Source organism: Ambystoma mexicanum, chromosome 1q (genome assembly GCF_040938575.1).
Source record: "Ambystoma mexicanum isolate Mex_15411 chromosome 1q, UKY_AmexF1_1, whole genome shotgun sequence".
NCBI classification, from domain to species: Eukaryota; Metazoa; Chordata; class Amphibia; order Caudata; family Ambystomatidae; genus Ambystoma; species Ambystoma mexicanum.
The window spans coordinates 1,185,955,048-1,185,977,544 of record NC_090922.1 but is presented as its reverse complement, the minus strand read 5'-3'; the positions used below and the strand labels follow the sequence as shown (position 1 = coordinate 1,185,977,544).

The 22,497-nt window shown below is 47.9% G+C and overlaps 1 protein-coding gene across 1 annotated transcript in view; it reads right to left on the bottom strand.

Moving 5' to 3' along the window:
• ANKRD13C (ankyrin repeat domain 13C) overlaps window positions 1-22,497 on the bottom strand; it is an 893,039-nt gene that overhangs the window by 446,258 nt on the left and 424,284 nt on the right. The window contains exon 8 of the mRNA XM_069641918.1: window positions 17,952-18,083. Coding sequence (XP_069498019.1) covers window positions 17,952-18,083 — 132 coding nt within the window. The remainder of the gene's footprint in view (window positions 1-17,951; window positions 18,084-22,497) is intronic.

Genomic DNA, 22,497 nt, shown 5'->3' with positions numbered 1-22,497 from the left:
TCATCCTGCAGAAAATCCACTGGTGGTGCCGACCACCCCAAGTACTCAGTCACCCTCGACATGAGGCGCCTGTACGAAGATTCAGTATGCGTACCAGGCTCAGGCCTGCCAAACTCAACCTCCGGGGAGGTATCAAGACCACTGGCGTCGTACAAAGACTGACGCAGGTCTTCCAACTGGCTATGACCAGATAACAGGTCGTCAGGAACCTCATCAGGTTCCAAACCTTCCTCAGACCCTTCATCTACCTCAGAAATATAATTAAGAGGCTGGAATAAATCCCTGGAAGAGGGCACAGAAAAAGGCACAACCACATTTTTCGACACGGCCAGAGAGCCTTCCTCGGGGTTTCCACCGGTCTCCAGGGCACCTCCGATAAAGCCTCCTCGAAAGGCGTCGATGGAATCGGCGTAGAGCGTGGCGCCGATGGCTTCGACACAGGCCTCGAGGGCGGTGCCCCGAGCGTGTCCTTCAACGGCCTCGGCGCCGAAGGCGTCAACGTCTTCTTCGAAGACCTCACAGGCTTCGACGGTCTCGAGGACCGGGACCTGGAGCGGGCATGGCTAGAGTGATCCCCCTTGTCCGACCGGGACCTCGAAGGCTCCCAGTGATCGAGCTGACCGATCGAGCCCGAAGGCGTGCAAACGGTGGCTCTAGCACATTTCCTGCCGGCTTCTTTCGAAGGCACGGACGTAACAGAGTCCTGCAACTGGAAAATCGCCATCATCTCTGAACGAAATGCATCCCATTCCGCAGGAGAGGAATGCTTGTTGGGACAAGCAACCTGCCGACGGGTGGAGTCCTCAGATGAGGACGGGGAAGGGGAAGGCGACCGGTGACAGCGCTTCTGTGAGTGCCTCAGAGGCAGAGGAATGGCGGGACCCACTCCTGGACCGAGACCCCCTGGACTTTCACTGACGAATCGTCGGTCGAAAGCCCAGCAGATTTCGACTTTTGGGCTTTGAACACCATACCGACAAAGCTTCTTCTTCTGCTGCCACAAGGCCTTCAATATTAACAAACCGAGGTGCGCCGAGATCTCCAAAGCGAACATGTTCGCGGAAAAAACGGAACTGAGGCCACATGCGCCGTGCGTCCTACTTATAACATCCAGTGACGTCGGCTCGACGGAGGCTCTCGACGACAGTCTATCGACGTCGACAACGCAGGACGCCAAAACATTTTTCCGAAGCAGCACAGCTGTGGTGATTACCCGTCATAGATGTGGAATACGTCGGAGGAACCAATCCCTTTGAAAATGTGTTTCTCCGACTGCTCAAGTACCTCAAATTTGGGTGCTTCTCCATTCGCTACTGAGTCAAAGTTTAGGAGTCTCCATTCTTCCTCTCTCTGCCAAAATTAAATCTAGGTGCATCTACAGCAGTGCCAGAGTTGATTTCTTGAGTGCGTCTATTGTTGTGCCAAAGTCTGTTCTGGGAGTTGTCCGTTACTGTTGCCATAGTGCAGTACCATAGTCTATTCTTGGTGACACTACCTTCTCTCCCCGCCTGCCGAGGACATAACACACCCAGCCTCTCACCCCCCTTTCCACACCCCAATCATCTCCACTCCCTCACTAGCGCCCCCTCACAGCCAACACTTCTCCAGCCTAAAGGCCACTTGTGCAGCCCACCTGCGCGCCACAACCCCCTCAATACACTCAAGGCACCTCCTCCCATATCGCTCACCACCCGTCCAAACCTTTCCCTCCCGGCTACTCCGTGCTCCTACACAATACGCCCAGCAGAGCGGGGGGCCTAGCCATCACCCACAAACACCTGCCAGTTATTAGCACTGAGTCTTCCTGGCGACACCACATGCAAATCCTTTATCGACAAGTTCTGTCTCAACCCCTTCTGTCACCCACAGCTTCCTTCTCCTATATAAGCCAGCCAGCTACGACTGACATTTTGCTGATTCTCTCAGACTCCCCCTTACCCACGCTGATCCAGCACCCTACACACTATGTTAGGAGAATGCAACATCTTGTTTGATGTCTCAGTCAACCCCATGACCCGCCCCCTTACCGACAATCTAGTAGCTCTTGGCCTGTCACAATTGATCTCACACCCGATCCACATTGCAGGTCATAGATGTGCTTTTCTGCACACTGGGCCAAGTCTCTGCCCTCAAAGCCTCGTCCACTCATCTGCACTGATCACCACGCTATCCCTTTCTCACTTCAAAACCTTCCCCTGCCCCTCCACTTCCACCAGCCGAACAATCCCTCAAATACTCCAGCCATCATCCCTCTTTGGAATTAAATCGTCATCAATCCACACCTGGCCTACTTCATAAACTACCAGATATCTCTCGCAAGGAAGGACACCACTTCATTGATCACCAACTACAGCTCTGCAAAGCTATGACCACCCTCACACCATCCCCCTTTCGCTGATCACCCCCACACCAAAAGTGGTACATCCCCTCCCTCAAAGCACTAAAACCCTCAAGCATCGCCTAGAACGAGCCTGGAGGACCAACCCGCCCCTCTTAACAAAACAGCCCTTGCAAGACTGAACCGAGCATACCTGTACCAAATCAGGAAAGAAAAATAAAACCTTATGGGAACAATCTCCAAATCCAAAAATCCATGCAGGGAACTCCACAGAATCGTAGGGGAATTAAATTCCCCCAGCTGCCAAACTCCCCCATCGCCGAACTCCCTAGTCCTCTGCAATGAACTTTCCAACCACTTTCATAACGTTGTGCTTAAAAGACACCATACAATAACCATAACACTAGTTGTGATCCTGCTATCGACATCTGGACCATCCACAAACCCAAACCCTTACTCGCCCTCCCGACCTACTTTTTCACTTCTTCACCCATCGTTCCCAGGTCAATTTCAGCAACCTACTAGCACTTCACAGACACTCTCGCCCACCTGGAGACCATTGCCCACCGTCCCTTACCTACACTTGTTCTGGCAGAGTAGCCAGCTCCATTCTTAATGACTTGCTTGCATCGGGCACTTTCCCAGAGGCCTTCAAAACCTCTCATGTAAAACAGCTTCTCGAAAGACCCAGCCTCACCCCACTCTCTCCCATCAAGCTACTGCACAACCTCCAATATCTGCTTTATTGCCAAATTAATTGACCATGCGGCATATAAGAAACTTTTTACAGAAGCAAATAGTCAAAGCTAGTACTGCCAACATTCTGTAGTTTTATAACGCGGTTGGGGAATTTTTTCCGGAACATTAGAACGACCTCCAAACACCTGAAAGTGCCGGCTGTGTTTGTGCCGGCCCGGATCCCACACACACTATCATACACGTATCATGACCCTGCCTCCATTCAAGTGCCATTAGCTGCTCCACAGCACTCACATGTAATGTCTCAGGATTGATGAATGACTGCACCAGGCCTATACAGAAAACAGGCAAATCGCAATAATAGTGGTACAAGCACAGTGTTGTGATAGAACTAACGCCACCACCACTGCAATCGTACAAATTGGGATGCACTGCAAGGAATGCATGGGAAATCGGGCCGCCATGGCTATACCCCGAACCAGCAGGCCAGATGGGGGTCCTCTATGCACCACCACAGGGAGCAATCAAGAACCAGCTCAGCATCGCTCCAGAAGGAATTGGGGGTGTGGGGCATGGGCAGGTCAGTTATTGTGCAAATATGAACCATAGGATGTGCAGCCCTTAGTAAAAAAAAAAAAAGGTACCTCCTTCAAATGATCAGTACGAGTTCGATATCTAGGTAGACTCGGCACCCGGCCCCCGCCTATAAGCATCTGCAGGCACAACCTGTGCACCTCCTATTGGTGAAAAGTTGGATAATAGACTGTTGCTGCAGCCAACAGTGTTTATCACAGCCTCAAGAACAGACAGAGGAAGCTGAGGACCTGAGCCGGCGCCCTAACAAGGAGCCAGCAATGGCAGCAAGGTACGTATAAACCACCACTCCACTGGCCGCAGGCATGGCTATCCACACACATCAGTATACAGCAAGGACTACAACAAAATGTGGTCATGCTGTTCGCAAATTCTCTGCCTACTTACACCAGACTATTTCTAAACACCTCCGACAGCAGAATGCAGGGCAGACCTGCAAGAAATGTGTGCACGCTGAACAAATAGCAAGTCTCTAGCACTGACGCTACCCCAATCCTCTCAGCACCCATCCACATGCCTGACCGCATGGGTTGCTACTCTGATGCCTGGAGAGCCTTCCAAGCCTTTTGTGGCTAAATGCACACGCGCATCCTAATCTTACTCCATGACCTCCAACACTCTGGACTTCGCATCCCCACTGCATGGTAAATTGCAGTGTGCCAGGTAAAAAGGTTACACAAATGTAAAAGGTAAACAGGGAAACATTGTTTCCCAGTACTGATACACTGATCCATTCCCCGTAACAAATGAGCATAAGGCAGGGGAGTGAAGCTGAAGGCTTTCCTTCACCTAAAAAAGTCAGAACAAGGTCAAACACAAAAGAAAATATATTGGGGGTGAATAGAAACTATGGAGGGAAAATTGCCAAAAGACACACGAAAAATGCCCTCAGAGAACACAAAGATCTACTACTACCTTAAGAACAACCCAATACACTACCAAAAACCACAACAAATCTTGAAAAGGTTCAAAAGCTCTGAAAAAAGAACTCCGTATAGAAATCTAAGAGATAGCTCACCAATTGCTGCACCTATATCAGGCACGTGCAACACTCCAGCACTACCAGTGACAGAGGAAATCTAGGTGTGGAATTCTTGCATCGTCTTTGTTATACCATTGCCCTCCTTTTATTTTAAATATGCAATCTGTATGTTCCCTTTTCTGTTGTTGAATGCAAGTGCTCTGAAGCAAATTACTCTGCATGTGTGCTTCTAAATAGCACTATAAAGTGTAGACACTTATCCACACGCAAAACACAGTTTCTCCATTCTGCTTTGCACCACCACCAGCTTTGCTCCATTCATGCTCCAAGTGGCGCTAAGATGTTTGCTGCTGTGTGATTTGCAGCTCGCAGGATCGATTCCAGTCAAGGTCAATTCAACCCTTATTTGCTTTTCGGTCAATCAATTGAGTACCCAATTTTGTTGGATCATAACTGTAAATAAAAATATTCCATGTAAAGCACTTTGGTGAAACTGCAATATAATCATAGGCAAACAGCTCAGAGACTCCCATGTAGCTATCAGCACTTTAATCTCAGTCATGCAAGTGTCATGAATTACCCACGGTAAGATCAGTCTACCAAGGCCAAGAAACTACAACTATGGTGGAATATGAGCGTGAAAGAAAAATAATGGTAACAAATAAAGAGATGGACAAAGAGTAAGCTAATATTAGGCTGACAGAAAGATTAGGAGAGTATGCAAAAGGAAAAAAGGCACAAGTAAAGGAAGAAATGATGACAAAAGAAAAAAGCAAAAGTCTAAGTAAAGACTAAGCGCAATGACCGACAAAAGGGAAAATAGAAGGTAAGGAATCAATTGAAAAGGCAAAGGTCAAATGCATGACAAAAAGAAAATACAGGAGCAGATCAAGAAAAAAGGGAAAGAAAAGACCAAGAACTAAAGGAAAAGAGGCTATTCAAATGAAAAATAGCAGGGACGAGGTGGCAGGGTGGATACGATGGAGGGATACAGCTATAAAAAGATGGGTCAGCAGACTAGGGGACAGTCCAAAGTAGAAAGAGCAGTAAACAGGGTAAAAGAATGTTGATAAATCAGCTAGAGACAAAAGGTCAATCCAACATTAGGCAAGCGAGAGATAGGAACAGAAGTGAGGTGAAAATAGAGCATAAAAAGTGCAGGCAAAAGGCGAGTTAGAGGTGTTGGGGAAATTAACAACTGGAAGGGATAGAAGGGAGTATAAAGTATCGAGAGGGAAGTGATAGGACATAAAAACAGCTTTGCAAATGAGAAGAACAGAAATGGAAACGAGACTGGGAGGTATGGTGATGAATATATGAGGTATTCAGATAGCAATATCAAGGTTTTATATAGGACTTCTTGTCCCTCTTCTCTTTGTAGTGGCGTCTTCTGCATACAGCATTGCAGGAAAACCAAACAAATGTAATAAATACTGCAACAAAAGATTGTAAAAATGACCCATTTAACAGCACTATTAACTATGAAAGGTGGAGCCTGCCCCGCGTGTTTGCATGCTGGACACATGTCTGGGGCAAATAAACAATGAGCTGCTTTACCCGCGTACACATCATTAAGGTCCCGTCGTAACAGTGTATTGCAAAGTACTAGTGCAGTATAAGAGAAAAAGAGCATGCTTCTACAAAGTAAAAAAACTGAAAAAACAAAAAGGGAGAATAAGCACACATCAGATATGCTTGTGCAAAGCAAGTCACAAAACCAGGTGGTCCTTAGGCACACAAGTTATTCATGTGTGTGAAACAGAAAAGTGAGCAATGAAGGAAGTGACACTTGAGAATGAGGATCTGACGAGAGACACTGCCCATCGAATGCATTTGCCGCTGATGTGGGGTTTGCATGGTACAGCATGGGAGCTATGATAGCTTAGTTAATGTTCATGTATTAACTAATTGGCCTGAGAGAGTCATGTGGGGGGGGATGTGTGCGTAGATGGTAGGAGATTGTAGAGAAGTAGGTTAGTTACGGAGGAGAGAAGGTTGACAAATGAGGTGAAATCATTAACCTGAGGCACACAAAGTGAGAAATAAATTGAACAAAAATCTAGCAGTGCAACAAACCCCGAGCTACCTCAGTGCGCGATATAAAAAAGAAATACAAAAAAAAATGTGATCAAGCTATGAAATTACAAGAACAGATATGCAACAATGTATGCAGGTAGACAATAAAATATCTCGCTATACAGCAATTTAGTACGCCTATGCAACAATTAATCTAGAGGAGAAACAAATAATCTGGGCAACCAGGGAGAGAAGTACAGTTGGACAGCAAACTATCTGGCAATGTAAAAAGGTATCTTCTAACTGTGCAAAAATGTGCTAGAGTGGATACAGTTAAACTGTTAAATCGAAAACCAAAACGTTGGGTGAGTCATAGTTCCTAATAGGATGCCCCAGAAAACAAAGAAAAACGGTACCGCAGGAGCATATCGATAGACGTGTGCCAGAGGGTGGGAGAAACGTGAGACTGATGTGTTATCCGAACTACGAAGGTGATAAAAGGGACAACGTAACAAAAAAACCAGAAAGAAATTAAGTTATTTGCTACAAATCAGGAATGCCCATATCGTGATATGTGGTCTTCGTTGGGACAGCTATTAGCTTTCATGTGCAACTCTATGCACTACAAGGCAGTCACGAAGCAAAGTTTCCAACTACAACGAACACTGTGCTCAGCCTCGATCTAAGGTGACAAGTAGGACCTCCCGTCAGAAAATAACATGCAAATGTTTGCCCACTTCAATAACTGTATTGTACATGAAGATAGCCCACCCTCCAAACGGATGAATTTAGCAATCTCAGTTCAACCTTTGGCAAGTGTTCTACAATACTGGCCTTGGGGATTTTAAGATAAGCAGTAGGGCATGAATTACAATGTTACACCAAGGAGCATAATCACGGCATAGCATGGAGTACAATTGGACACCAAAGAGGAATTATCAGAGCATGAATTACGAAACAGAGCTAAATCACAGTAGAACTGCTTTAAGTTTACCTCCCAATAACAGACATCCCAAGTATTGGTCTTTAGCGGCATGTCGATACACAAGCACAATGAAGTGTGGACTAAACTACTAAACCACTGTTCTGAACATCTTAGCAAACTGCCATGGCATTCATGTGGTATAGGCCATTACAGACCCATCCCATTTGAACATCCTTTAACTGGTTGCACCATTTGACATTGCATATTAAGAGTACAGCAGCACTTTAAAAAGAGCTGAGGTTGTAAAACACATTGAGGCCTAAACATACCATGTCTTGGGGTATCTGTTTAAACACCCCGATTTAGAGGGAGCAATGTGGACTAAATCCCAAAATAGTATGAACAGAAAAGGATCTTTGAATTGCAAAAGAGTTCAATTAATGTATTGACTGGTGCAGCAGGTAACACAAACAGAAGTTTATAGACCCAGCCAAGTGCAGCATTCATTTATAAAAAAAAATAAAAAAAAAAGAAATTCAAAACTGTTCCCACATGTAGGCATGCTGAAGAGGACAAAAGTTGCCAGTCAAGTGGGAACTGGAGTATTATTAAATGTAATGGTCAGGTCAGACGGCTTTTTAAGACAACCCTGATTGTTTTCAAAGCAGATAAACACTATACATTTTCTTCAGTCATTCACTCATGACACCAGGCATTTCCTTCAAATAATGTCACATGAATTATTTCGTTTTTGAGGCTTACGCCAACTGAGATTGAAATAACCGATGGTCGGGACAGGCTGCGACAGAAATGGTCCATTGAATGAGGTCATTTGTTCCAGGGTGGGTAGGATGGGGCGACTAAACTTGCTGCTTCAACAAAACTGGATCTTAATCTACGCCTTGTGGGGCAAAACATTCTTGGAAGGTTCTAGTGGACGTCTCAAATGATGCATTCTTTGGGCCTCCTGGACAATGATCGCTGTTGGGGATGTGGGAAGGAGAGGGGGGACACTAACACATCCTACGGGACTGTTCAAGGGTTGAAGATTTCTGGAAGGGTTTATGACAGGGTAGACCTGGTGAGTATTACAAGACATCCTGGATGATCTATGATAACTTTAGGTGGACATGACGTGCAGGTTACTTTTGGTACTAAGATTGTTTGTTTTAGCTCACAAGCAAATCTTAAGACTTTGGAAAACTAGGGAAAAAATCTCAGCTAGATACCTGGCTGAATGACTTGCTTATCCTTTCAAACAATTTCTTTTTTTTAAACTTTATTTTTGGTATTTTGTTAATTACATTAACATACATCAACAATGCGCTGTGTGGTGCCCAAGCCCCCCAACCCCTCAATAGATCCAATTCAAGGTTTTACAGCAGTACAGAATTCAGTACAACAAACGTACCCATAGTAGGTGCCAAGAGAAGTGTTCAGTGGTCTCTCTAGCGGGCGTTGCGGGTCATGAGCCAGGGTTCATTCAGATGTCATTAGCAAATGGTTAATGTAGGGTCCCCAGATGTCTGGGGGCCTTGCGTGCAAGGGCAAGTTCCGGATGTAATTTGTTTCCAAGTCTTGGCAATACACCACATCTTGCAGCCAAGATTGTACTGTGGGTGGTGGGGGGGGGAGGGAGGTCATCCTTTCCACCCATGTGATGGCTATCCTACGCCTTGCCAGTATTAACAGTAGTTCAGCTAGTTTCCTCACTGAGGCATGCAGGTTTTTGGTATATCCCAACATTGCTACTTTTGGGTTTTGTTGATGGTGTTCCCTGGTTATCGAAGAGATCTCCGAGTACTTTTTTCTAGAAATGGTTAATTGACAGACAGGCCCAGGCCAAATGTAGGAACCTTGCTGGGTATTCACTGCATCTTTCACAAGCTGCAGAAACAGTTGGGTGATGTCTGTGTAATCTAGCCGGTGTGTGGTATACCTGCTGTAAAAAGTTGAAGTGTGAGTTTTTATCTCGAGTTTAGAGACACCTTTTGCGTTTGCCACAGTATCGTGTTTTCAAGAGTTTTCCCATCGCTCTTTTGAAGCGGTTGGCTGCCATGTGGTGTTCAATAGTTCCTTATAGATGGTGGACTCCAACCTGCCCTCCCCCTGTGATTGGATCACCCCATGCAGGAGTTGTCAAGTGGGAGGCTGTAATGGGAATGTGGGGAATAGAGCTTGAAGAGCATGCCGGAGTCAGAAATATACTAATAGATCTAAAGCCGAGTCCGTTCCACGTTCTTGTGCTTGTTGGGGAATTAAAAGCTGCCCATCCATGAATAGGTCGTTTAGAGTGTATGTGTGTTTTATTGGTCCACTGGCGGTATACTTTCTCCGCTGTGAGTGGTATCCCTGGGATACATCTTGCAGGGAGGAAAGGGGAAAACCTAGTTGTCACATTGTGTATCGTTGCGATTCTCTTCCAAACATTGGACGTGGTCAGCACTATGTTCAGGGTTTTCGGTGGTACTTGAAGTTACCCTATGATGGCCGCACGGAGCAGGTTGAGAGTTATTAATTCTTGTTTTGTCACGTAGTGTTTCGATTACCTTCCCGTAGTCACAAAAGAGGTCGTTGTAGTTTCTGGACATTAGTATTCCCAGGTATCTAACACCAGTGTATTCCCATTTGAATTCATAGTCATCCATAAATTCTGCAGTGCTGGCGGTTAGGGGGAATATGATCGTTTTTGTGTGATTCATTTTGAGTCCTGAGAGGGCACTAAACTTAAGCACTTCTGTCATGACAGGGTTCAGGTTCTCCGCCGGGTCGCTGATAAAGAGGGTCACGTCTGCGTATCGGGAAAGTATCAGTTTGTGAGGTCCTATGGTGAGGCCTTTTCCTAGTTGTCTGGCCCGAAGACCTGCCGCTAGGGGTTCCATTGCTAGTGCGAACAACAACGCTGATAGGGGCAGCCCGGTCTTGTACCTCCAACTAGTCCTATATGTGTTGACTTTGCTTACCCTAGTACGATGATAGTCAGGGGATGTTTGTAGAGGAGTGAGACTAGGTCTAAGAAGTGGTTCCCTAGTCCTAGTTTTCTTAGTACCGTGAAGCGGTACGGCCATTCGACAGAGTCAAAGGCCTTTTCTGCATCCAAAAGGACTGCCACTGCTTGAGACGATGGTTCCGAAGAGGCGCCTGATCCCGAATGACTTATTACATCCTGGGATGAAGCCCGCCTGGTCTGCAAGTACCAGTCCTGGCTTTAGGGGGAGTAGTCGAGAGGTGAGGATCTTTGCAAGGATTTTATTGTCAATCTTGATCAGAGATATCGGCCTGTACGAGGCGCACTCCTCAGGTGGTTTCCCTGATTCATGCAGCAGGATTAGGTTCGCTTCTCGTAGTGTGGAGGGTAGGCAGCCTTTCTCTAGTGCCTCCTCATACCAGTAAGAGTAGTGGTGCTAGGGTCAGTGCGAATGCTTTATAGAATTTCCCGGTTACACCGTCGGGCCAGGTGCTTTATTGCTTGGTAGGTCTTTTATAGCTGTATCTCTTCAAGTGTGATTGGCCCGTTCACGGTCTCTCTCAGCTCATCCTCCACCCAGTAGAGTTCTGTGTCTTCTAAGTACTGTTGGAGGGATTCTGGGTTATTCAGAGCTGTAGAGGTCTTGATAGAAGGTACGGAATGTTTCTATATCATCTTCTGTATAAGCCAGAAGTCCTCGGGGATCGCGGACGCATTCTACTTGCGGGGGCTTCCTATCTGCTGCTAGTAGCCGGGCTAGGAGGGCGCCCAGCTTTTGGCCTTCACCATGCTGTCGGATTTGATGCCCTGTGTTGAGAATCTGCTTTCTTGGTCTGCATTGATTCTAAACCTGTCTAACTCCTCCGCCAGGGTTTGAGAGTCATTTAAGAGCAGCGTACGTTCGCTCAAGGTCTTTTAGACTCGTTTTGTTTTCAGCAAGTTCCCTTCTGATACTTTTCAGAATCCCATTCTCTTTGGCCATACATATCCCTCCGATATAGCATTTTAGCATTTCCCATAGGGTCCCGCTCGATGCGACAGATTCTTGATTGACAGCCAGGAAGGATGCGATTTGGGCCTGGATTTCTTGGGCGAACGCCTGATCCTGCAGCGCTCCTGACAAATCTCCAGTTGGGACTTCTACTCTGGTTGTCAACAGGCGTGCACTCTAAGGTGACCCGGGAGTTGTCAGAAAGTGTCCTTGGTAGTATCTGGCATTCTCCCCATTGGATCCCCTTGGCTCATGACACCAGCAGATAGTTCAGCCGTGAGTGGTGTTGTGGACCCAGGAATGGAAGGTGTAATCGTAGGTGTTTTTATGGCTAAGTCTCCACACATCTACTAAGTCGTAGGCTGCGCAGATTTCACAAATCTAGAGGCACGTCTCGGAGGACTGGGATAAATCGCACGTACTGGTGGTTACGTGCGATTTATCCCAGTCGGGGTCTAGTGTTGTGTTTAGGTCTCCCCCCCATATGATAATGGTTGTGTCATTTCCAAACAGGTGAGTCATCACCCAATCAAAGGAATTGGCTCCATCTATGTTTGGCCGTAGGAATTCACCAGGGCGACTATACTACCCTCAAGTACCCCACGGATGAGCGCGATCTGCCTCCTTCGTCCCTTGCCACTGACTGCAGTTTAGACTTTACCCTTTTGCCCATCAGTGTAGCCACCCCCCTAGCATAGGATGAGTAGTATCTGTGGCACCCCCAATCAGGTGCCCATTTGCTCTCAGAGGATGGAAGGAGGTGGGTCTCTTGTATTAATGCAATGTCTATGTTGTGCCTCTTAAGGTATTGTGAAACATTTCGGTTTTTGGCAGGGTTGTTGCCTTCCCTAATGTTCCATGTCGTTAACTTGAATGGTTCGGAGTACGTCCATGTTTATTCAGGATGTGTGCACTTTTCTCAGGTGCTGTTCTCATGGCGCGCGTGTGTTTCATCTGACTGTTAAGATCTAGGTGTGGAGTTGGTTGGCTGTGGCTGGGCCCACATTTACCGTTTAACTCCCCTTTCCCAACACGCTGCTTACCCTCCGTTTCAACTTGCATTCCGATTGCCCACCCGTACCCTCCCCCAAGGGCAAACCTGCCCATCAATATCTCCCCCACTTCGCCCCCCCCCCCTAAAACTATAACTTTCAAGCTTTGCTGAGCTTGGGGCGCTAGTGCCCATCCAAGTGTAGGAGCTCCCTACGTAGCATGGGTTCAAGTGCGCCTGTGTGTTCTGTGGTGTGGGTGTCTGGAATGCTAGGTGGTGTTCTGGTCAGGTACCCCCACATAACCATGTTCGATCGCTGCACAGCATGGGGGAATCGGGGTGTCACATGGTTCTCCACATACCATTGTCGATCAGGATGGGTTCCGTCTGTCACGTCTCTTCTCGCTGGCCATGGGTTGTTGGCTGGGAGTTGGCAGCTCAGCTAGGAAGTCGTTTGCCTGCTCGGGAGTGTTGAAGAACTGTTTTCCCGGCGTGCTGCACTCACAGTTTTGCAGGAAATAACATGGAATACTGCATTTGGTTGTCCCTTAGACATCTCTTCACACCTGTAAAGGATCTGCGTGAGGCCTGGACTGCTGGGGGGCTGGGGGAGTAGGGTGGGAGGGGGATCCGGGTATATTTGTATCTTATCACCGTCATATTGCAATTCTCCTTTTTCTCTGGCGAGTCTCAGGCATTGGACTGCCCCTGGGATCGGGCGATTGGTGGGCACCCGATGGGTTCTTTCAACTATGAAGAGCTGGGATAGTGAGGGTTCTCCGAACATGTCCTTAAACTAGGTCTCGAAAAAGTCTTCAATTTTCTGCAGGATTTGTCCCTCCCCACACCCACTATCCAGATATTATTGCGACAGGCTCTCCCTTCCAAGTCTTAATTCTTGGCTGCCACTATTTTCATGTGGGGCTCCAGGACCGTTACCCTGGCCATGTGCAGTGCTACCATCATCTAGGTCAAACACACTGTTCAACTGTGTCTAGCCTGGCTCCGTGTTTGTCCTGTCGGTGTTGTAGGAGGTCGACCTTTGATGAGTGTTTAGAGTCCAAGTTGACAATGCCCGCCTTGAGTTCAAGCAAGATTTCACGGATGTCAATATGTGGGGCCTGGGCCACCTCTTCTCCATTGCTGCTGCTATTGACGACGCTAGTCATGGAAGCGACTTGACAATGGTTCCGGGTTCAAAATGTTGCTTCCTCTGGGATTTATCTGACTTGCCCATGCTCAGTCTCTGACCCCGAAGGGGTTTCGGAAGGTCACCGGAGGGGTAACTGGTGGCGTTGGGCCGCTTTATGCCGGCGAGTGAGTCTATTGGCCAGACCAAGGGAACGGTAACCAGGGGCCAGGGTTAACTGCCACTGTCAGAAGGGAAGACCGTTCTGTGATCGATGTCGAAGGTCTGATGGTATTAAGCCCTTGGAAGAGTTTATCGGACAGCGATTCCTGTTGTGTGTTTCTTTGGGCTAGTACGCTAAGAGGGGGCCCCCCCGGCTCTTACCTGCATTAGGCAGGGTTAGATCTATGGCCGTTGCGACTCTCCTTCACCACTTCCAGCCGTCCTTGAATCAGTGGTGTGCTTGAGACACTGGAGATCTCCCCCCAGTGAGTGGTTGATGTTGGATTCTGTTGTGTACTAGGCTGACGCCTCATGCCCCAACGTTATTCAAAGTGTTTGTTGGGTTTTTTTCTCAACCAGGTTGCCAGAAGTTGCTGTTGGCTCAGTCAGGCGCATTGTTGTTGGTAGTGTTTACTGTACTGCACTGCACTGCACCGGCCGGGCGATTGTTCCAAAGTGTTCTTTCCTGCTGGGCGCTCGTAGCGGAAAGCCTCGTTGTAGATGCCTGTCACAAGGGGGGCAGGGGGTTGCTGTTGCAAAGGGGCTGTGCCTTTGTATCAGTTTCAACCAAAGTTGATATTGTTATTGTATTTCTATCGCGCTCGTACACAAGTGTTTCAGAGCGTGACAAGGTAAGGGAGGGGAACAGGGGAGAACAAAACGTCAATCTTACTAGGCCCAGTGACATTGAGAACGCGCAAGTGAATGGGAGGGGGGGGAGGGCAAAGGGCACGGAATGGGGAGAAGTGGAAAGTGCGAAGCAGAGGAGAAACATAAATAATAATAAATAATAAAGGCAACAAACTGTGGTAGTCCAGCCAGCAATTTGAAAGTGCTAGGTTTAAGGCAGCAGACAGGGTAGGTCTGATAAGTGCAGGAAGAAAAAGGGGGTGGCTGTATGGGTACAGATACAGACCCCAGTGCAAGGGGTGGCCCGGATGCAGTGCGGGAGGGGTGCCAGGGTGAGCAGGTATCTGGGCCTGGAGGACAGAGGGTGGCCAGGTGCACGGTGCCAAGAGAGAACAGATCAGCAGGTGAGAGAAGGCAGAAGAAAGGAGGAAGTTCTTGAGGTGCTTATGGAACCGGAGATGGTTCTCCTCAAGTTTTAGAGTGGCAGGGAGGCTGTTCCAGAGGTTACCCCAGCAGAACACAGATCTACCCCCAGCTCGTTTCTTTGAGAAACGATTGACCCTGAGGGAGTTGGAGGTAGAGGGGCGAAGAGGTCGAGATGGGAGGCATTTGCAGAGGGATAGCTGAAGGTATTTTGAACCAAGGCCCCAGAAAGCCTTGTGGACAATGCAGCGGGTTTGGAATTTAATCCTGGCATCCACTGGGAGCCAATGGAGAGATTTCAGAGCTGGAGAGATACGATCCCAGGGCTTGAGGCCAAGGACAAGTCTTGCAGTCCTGTTCTGGATTAGTTGCAGAGGGCGGAGAATAGAGGCAGGTAGATTTAGAAAGAGGCTGTTACAATAGTCCAAAATAGAGAGAACCAGAGCTTGGGACACCATGAACTTCTGGGGGAAGGAGAGGAAAGGCAGAGTACCACTGAGGAGGTGCAGTAGGAAGTTTGACTTTTTAGAGAGCTCAGAGATGTGGGCGAAGCAGGAAAGAGTGGAGTCAAAGATGACCCTGAGGTTCTTAGCCTCGCAGGTGGTGGTAGGAGGAGGGCCAAGGGAAGCCGGCCAGAGAGTGAGGGGAAAGGATGGTGAAGGTGTGCCGATGAGGAGCATCTCTGTCTTGCTGGCATTCAGACAAAGATCATTGGCGGCACACCAATCTTGAATGGCAGTTAGGCAATCAGAGATGAGAGAGGGAGAGGAGGTGGCCGAGGCTAGCCTGAAAATGAGTTGTGTCGTCAGCGTAGCACTGGAAAAAGTATAAAATGGCAATGCAGTGGCGAGAGTTGCCATGTATTGGTTGAAAAGCCAGGGCGAGAGGTTAAACCCCTGGGGAACACCACAGGTAGAGAGGAAGATAGATGATCCGAAAGACCCAAGTTGGACCTGGGAGGGTCGATCAGAGAGGAAAAAGGTCAGCCAGGCCAGAGCCTGATCAGTGATACCCAGGTTTTCACGAAGACGGTTGAGCAGAATGGTATGGTTGACTGTGTCGAAGGCAGAAGAGTGATCGATGAGGATGAGGACAGAGGGAATGTTAGAGTCAAGGTTGGAGAGCAGATCTTCACAATGTTCAGGAGAGCAGTTTCCGTGCTTCTGGCAGCTCTGAAATCAGACTGGTGGTCATGGAGACAGCCAACAGAATTGGAATAAAGGTTAAGCTGAGAGATGGCCAACTTTTCCAGGAGTTTTCCCAGAAAGGGAGTAATGGAAATTGGGCGATAGTTAGCTGGACAAGAAGGATCAGCTGTGGGTTTCTTTAGAAGAGGATGCACACAGGAGTGCTTCAGACAGGAGGGGAAAGATCCTGAGGCAAAGGAGTGGTTGCAAAACTCAGCAAGGGCCGGAGCGAGGGTGTCAATGTGGTCCTTGATGGTTTCAGACGAACAGGGATGAACCGGTTTTGACGAGGCTTTCATAGATCGGACTTGTCTAGCGACCTCGTCAAGGGAGAAAAGAGGAAAGGACGTGAAGGATGGTGGGGGGTGGCTAAAGGAGGGTCAGCAAGCACAGATGGTGATCGGAGGGGTGGGGGGGGTTAGGGTGGACAGGGTGTCCTGTTTTTTTTTTTTAATGAAGTGAGAGGCAAGGGGGGAACAGAGGAAGAGATGAGAGCAGAGGAGGGAGTGATCGCTCCAGGAGAGAGGAGTTGTCAGAGGGATGGAGAAGGGGAGGTCAGAGGAGATCAAGACATCGAGTGTGTGCCCTGAAGAGTGAGTCGGGCCAGAGGGCAGGATGGACAGGGAGTCGCAGAGGTCACGGAAGAGTACAGAGGAGGAATATGGTCCTGGGTTCCAGCGCCTTCACCGGGCCCCGACTAAGCCCAATCTGTAGATATTCTCGCCTGTGAATATTCCAGCAGCTCGACCTGAGGGACTGTGGTGGAGGAGGGCATTTGGCTATGGGTGTACGGGGTATCCTACTTTCTCGTAAGGGTGCGGCCCTCCCCTCCGTGGCATCTGGGGGGTGGGGAGGTTGGCTGCGTGCCCCAAGTCGTTTGGTACCGAAGGTTACATCTCCTCGAGAACCGTCCGGCGCGTGTCTGTCGCAGACGGGTGCAGTCGTGGGTGTGGTGGCTAGGTGGTACCAATAGTTCAGCAGGGTCTATGCTGGGTACTGTCAAAGCTTCTTACACCCAGTGGTTTAGGGGGGGTGGGTACCGTTCTACCAGGCTGGGGGAGTTGCGGTGCCGTACCTGTCCTCTGGTGGCGGTTTTCCGGGTGTCTCAGCCTCCTCGCTCTCGTGCGGCAGTTCCAGGTTGCCGGGCGCCTTAACTCGCCCCTGCGGGGGCTGCCTTCACAGGGCTCCAGGCCTCCCCAAACCTCGGTCAGGTGCGGCTCATGATCGTCCCCCCTCAGTTGTGTGCCAGAGGAGGATCATCTGGCGCTCCTTCAGGCAGTGATTGGGTGAGGCTGCAAAGTAGGTCGGCTATTGGTGGTTTGCCAGGGCCGAGGGCGGCTTCCCACCTGCATCTATCTGGGGGACTCAAATCACCACAGTTGCTTGGGAAGGGGTAGAGGTATTAGGGGGCGGTTTCTGTTGCCGGAATGAAACTTTCTTCAAAGAACTGTATTGTTAGCTTCAGTTGGATTCTGCTCAGCTGTAGCTTGGTAATGCTAAAGCTCCATTTTACTATGTTTTAGATATAGTTGGACTTTTGAGTTTGAGTGTTCGCTATGTTGATATACGTTACATCAATGAACTGGTTTATGGCACTTGGTTATAGCACTTGCTGTACACAAAGGTTATATTTAAAAAAAAAATGAAAAAACATGCTGTCACCGACATTCTTCCCAGTTATAGATCCAGTCTTATTCTAATGAAACCAGTAGTCCACCCATATTACAGGAATAACATGTGAAGTATAATAATGCATTAATAAACATGGCAGGTATTTGAAAAGCTACATAGGATTGTGCCCTCAGAGAAAAGAAATTATTTGACATAAATGTTAGTTGAAATGTTTAAAAACGTACTGTTTTGTCTTCGCGAAAAAGCCATCCTGTTTGGGCTCTTGTGAAGGTAATTGATTTAGTGGATAACGTTGCTGAATAAATATCGCTGCTCATTAAGATGTCAACTTCCTCCTCGGTTTCCATTTCGGACTCCTACAATACAAAGTATCATTGAAATACAAATTATTTTTTTAAATCTAGCTTCAACTTTCTGCAATGAAATGACAACCGCTCTGCAGGAGTATAGGTAGGGCTGGGTGTATTGGGCCAAAAGTAATATCTCGATATTTTTGGGCGTAATGGTGATATATATATATATATATATATATATCTCAATATTGTTTATGGGGGTTAAATGCTCAGTTGTAAGACGCCAACTACATTTAAGATGTCACAAACAACTTTATAAAACATTGATCAAAATAAAGTGCAAATACAGGGTTCCTGTTTGAGAATACACACAGCTGTGTAAATATGAAAATGTAAATAAAAAAAATAGTACAATATTGTATACATATGTATATATCTCGATGTTAGCTATATTGTCTCATCCTATATCGATTTTGAAAATAAGGGATACATTACTCACCGTAATCGTATTTCTGATGCTTGTATCTGCTTAGATTCACATGCTGTGCATAGGCCGACATCTAGTGGAAGCTGCGGAGTATTACAGTTTGTTTTTCGAAACTCGAAATGGGCGTCAACACAGGACGTGCCAGTAATACTATCCCTAGTGTGACGTCCACTGTACCCAAGATCCCTTACGCGTCTAGGATCCTCAGATTGTATTTTTTCTGACATGGGGTAGCATGAAGAGTAGCGTGAGTACAGATAATCCAAGCAGATAGACAGAAAGGTAAGACTACAAGCCATCATGCGCCTTCTCTCAGAAGGGAGGAAGGGTGGGTCGCATGTGAATCTAAGCAGATACAAGCATCAGAAATACGATTACGGTGAGTAATGTATCCCTTCTGAGGCTTGTGGAATCTGCTTAGATCACATGCTGTGCATAGATTAGCGAGCAGTACCTGAAGGAGGTGGGATGTGAGAAGGGTCATGAGCAAATAAGTGCCTTAGAACCGCTTGTCCCACTTGTGTATCTGCCTTGGAATGGGTGTCAATGCAGTAATGCTGAGTAAAAGTGTGAATAGAGCTCCAAGTAGCTGCTTTGCAAATGGTGTCAAGGGGTACATTTGCAATGAAAGCCAGAGTGGCCCCAATGCCTCTAGTAGAGTGGGCTCTTGGCGTGAAAGGCAGAGTTCTTTCAGAAAGTGAGTAACACAGCTGGATACAGTTAATAATCCACTTCGAGATGGCACCTTTAGAGACGCGATCCCCCTCTCTGCCTGTAGGTACGGAGACAAACAGTTGATCTGTTTTTCTTAGCGGTCTGGTCTTATTTACATAGTAGAGGACCGCCCTACGCACATCTAGGGTGTGTAGTTTCACCTCAGACGAACCTTGCGGGTCCTGGAAGAAAGCCGGAAGCTCGATGGACTGGTTTACATGGAATTTAGTTATAAATTTAGGTGAGAACCAAGGGTGTGTGCGTAAAACCAGTTTGTCTTTATGGACAGTAAAGAAGGGATCCTGCACTGACAGAGCCTGAATTTCACTGACCCTTCTTATAGAAGTAATAGCTACTAAGAAGGCCGTTTTATAAGTCAGGTGTTTGAGACTGCTTTTATGCATGGGTTCGAAAGGGGGGGCCATGAGCTTGGCTAGCACCACATTAAGGTCCCACCCTGGTGGTGGGTTTGAAATAGGAGGGTGAAGTCTCTTTACTCCTTCCATGAAGGCTTTAACTACTGGTACTTTCCACCACGAAACTTTGCTATGGGAAGTGGTGTAAGCCGACAGGGCTGCCAGGTGTACTTTCAATGAGTTAAAAACCAATCCTGCATCCAGCAGGTGGAGCATGTATGTAACAATAGTGGAAGGAGTGCAATCAACGGGGTTGATTGGTCTACTTTGGCACCAGATAACGAACCTCTTCCACTTGTCAAAGTAGCAGTGCCTTGGGTTTGGTTTCCTAGATTCTTTTAGGATGTCCATACACCTCTGTGGCAAATTGAGATGTCCAAACTCTGACCTCAGGAGCCATGCTGCCAGGTTCATTGAGTTGGGTTGCTGGTGCACTGTTTGACCTTGGTGCTGGGACAATAGGTTGTACCAGGCTGGAAGTTTGATGGGCTTGCACAGCGCCATCCTGCGTAGGTGTGGGAACCACGGTTGTCTTGCCCACATGGGAGTAACTAGGACGAGCGTCATCGACTCTCTGTTCATCTTGTTCACCACTTTCCTGATGAGGAGTTGGTGGAAAAGCGTACGCAAACATCCCTGACCAGTTCATCCACAGGGCGTTCCCTGGGAGTCTGGTTGGGGGAACCTGGATGCAAATCCTGGGCATTGTCTGTTTTTGCTTGTGGCAAATAGGTCTATAGTGGGGAAACCCCACTGAGAGAAGATCTCTTCTACGACCTCTCTTTGTAGAACCAATTTGTGTTCCTCTGGGAGGGAGTCTCTGCTCAGAGCATCCGCTAGGGAATTGAGCTCCCCTGGAACATGTTGTGATGACAGGAAGATGTTCCGTCTGAGTGCCCATATCCAGATTTTCTGGGCAAGCTTGGACAGATTTGGCGAGCGAGTCCCTCCTTGCTTGTTCAGGTAGAACATGGCTGTTGTGCTGTCCGTCCGGATTTGCACTGACAGGTTTAGTAGGTGGGGCTTGAACGCCTGAAGCGCTCTGAATACTGCCAGAAGCTCTAGCAGGTTGATGTGTTTCTTGGCCACTGAGTGAGACCAGAGACCCTGAGCTGTGTGGTGGAGATGGTGAGCTCCCCACTTCGTCAGGCATGCATCTGTAGTGACTATTGCCTGTAACTCGGGATCGTAAAAGGGTTTCCCCTGTGCGAGATTCTCTCTTGTCCACCAGTGAACGCTTTGTACCAGTGTTGGTGAAACGACCACTAGATCGTCCCACTGACCACTTGCCTGAGACCACTGTTTCGCCAACCATTCCTGCATGGGACGCATGCACAGGCGCGCGTGGGGGACCAGTTAAATACATGACGCCATCATGCCCAGTAAACGCATTGCTTTGCGTACCGTTATTTGTTGACCGGACTGATAATGCGGAATTTGCAGTAGTATATTCCGAATTCTTTCTTCTGAAGGAAAGGTCAATCCCTCTTGGGTATCTAGGATTGCTCCTAGGAACTGTTTTGAGGTGCTTGGCACTAGGCTTGACTTCTTCTCGTTGATTGAGAAGCCTAACTCGTAAAGGAGGTCGATAGTCCTTTGAATGTTTGTCCTGCAAATTCCTGGGGTTTCTCCCATTATGAGCCAGTCGTCCAGATAAGGGTACACTGGGATTGCCACCCTGCGTAGGTGTGCAGCCGCCACCGCCAGTACCTTGGTGAATACCCTTGGTGCTGAAGCTATCGAAGGGCAGTACCTTGAATTGGTAGTGTCGACTGTCCACCTTGAAGCGCAAATACTTTGTGTGGTGGGAACATGGAAATATGAAAATATGCATCTTTCATATCCAAGGTTGCCATGTAATCCCCCTTTTTTAGGAGGGGGATTACCTCTTGTATCGTGGTCATATGAAATTTTTGGGGCTTGACATACTTGTTGGCAGGCCGTAAATCCAATACTGGGCGCATTGTCAAATCTTTCTTTGGCACAAGGAAGTAAGTTGAATAAATACCCTTGTTTACCTGGTGTCCCCGGACGAGTTCCATCGCGTCCTTTTCTAGCAGAATGGCGATCTCCTCGAGGAGAATCTTCTGATGTTCTAAAGAGTGTACTCTTTGTCGTGGAGGATGGTTCCGGGTACGCTGCAGTAGTTCTATACAATATCCTGTGGATACTGTTGACAGCACCCATCTGTCTGATGTGATCCCTTCCCAAGCCTGGGTGAAGTTGGAAATGCGTCCCCCCTACTGGGGTTGCGTGAGAAGGGACCCTGAACTGAGCGTCACTGCTTTGGTGGAGACGTGCCGCCTCCCTTGTTGGGGCTGCCTCTGCCTTTACCACAACCTCTCCTATTACCTCTGCCGTAACCCTGGGTAGACTGTTGGTGGTTGTTCCACTGTGTACCCTGCCCCTGGGAATAGGTAGATCCTCTCTGGGAATTTTGGCCGCGTGGGCGATGAAAATTACTATTCCCTCTCTAGTTAGGGGGTTTATTGGTTAACTGGCCAAGGGACTTGAGTGTTTCGTATTCGTCCTTGGCATTCTTCAGTGCGTCTTCGACCGCCTTACCAAACAGATCGGTTTCCACCGGTTTGTCCAACAATGATGCCTGAGTTTCTGCCTTAAAACCAGACTGCCGTAACCACGCATGTCTTTTGATAACAGTGCCTTACGCTATCAATCTGCCTGCGTTGTCCGCGGCGTCGAAGGTTGCTTTCAAAATGCAACCAGACACGGCTCTACCCTCTGCGGAATTCCGAGCTAACTGGCCCTTTAAAGGTTCAGGAGCAGAGGCTATGAGTGCCGCAACTTCTTCCCACTGATGGCAGTTGTAGCTGGCCAACAGTGTGGTGGAGTTTGCAAT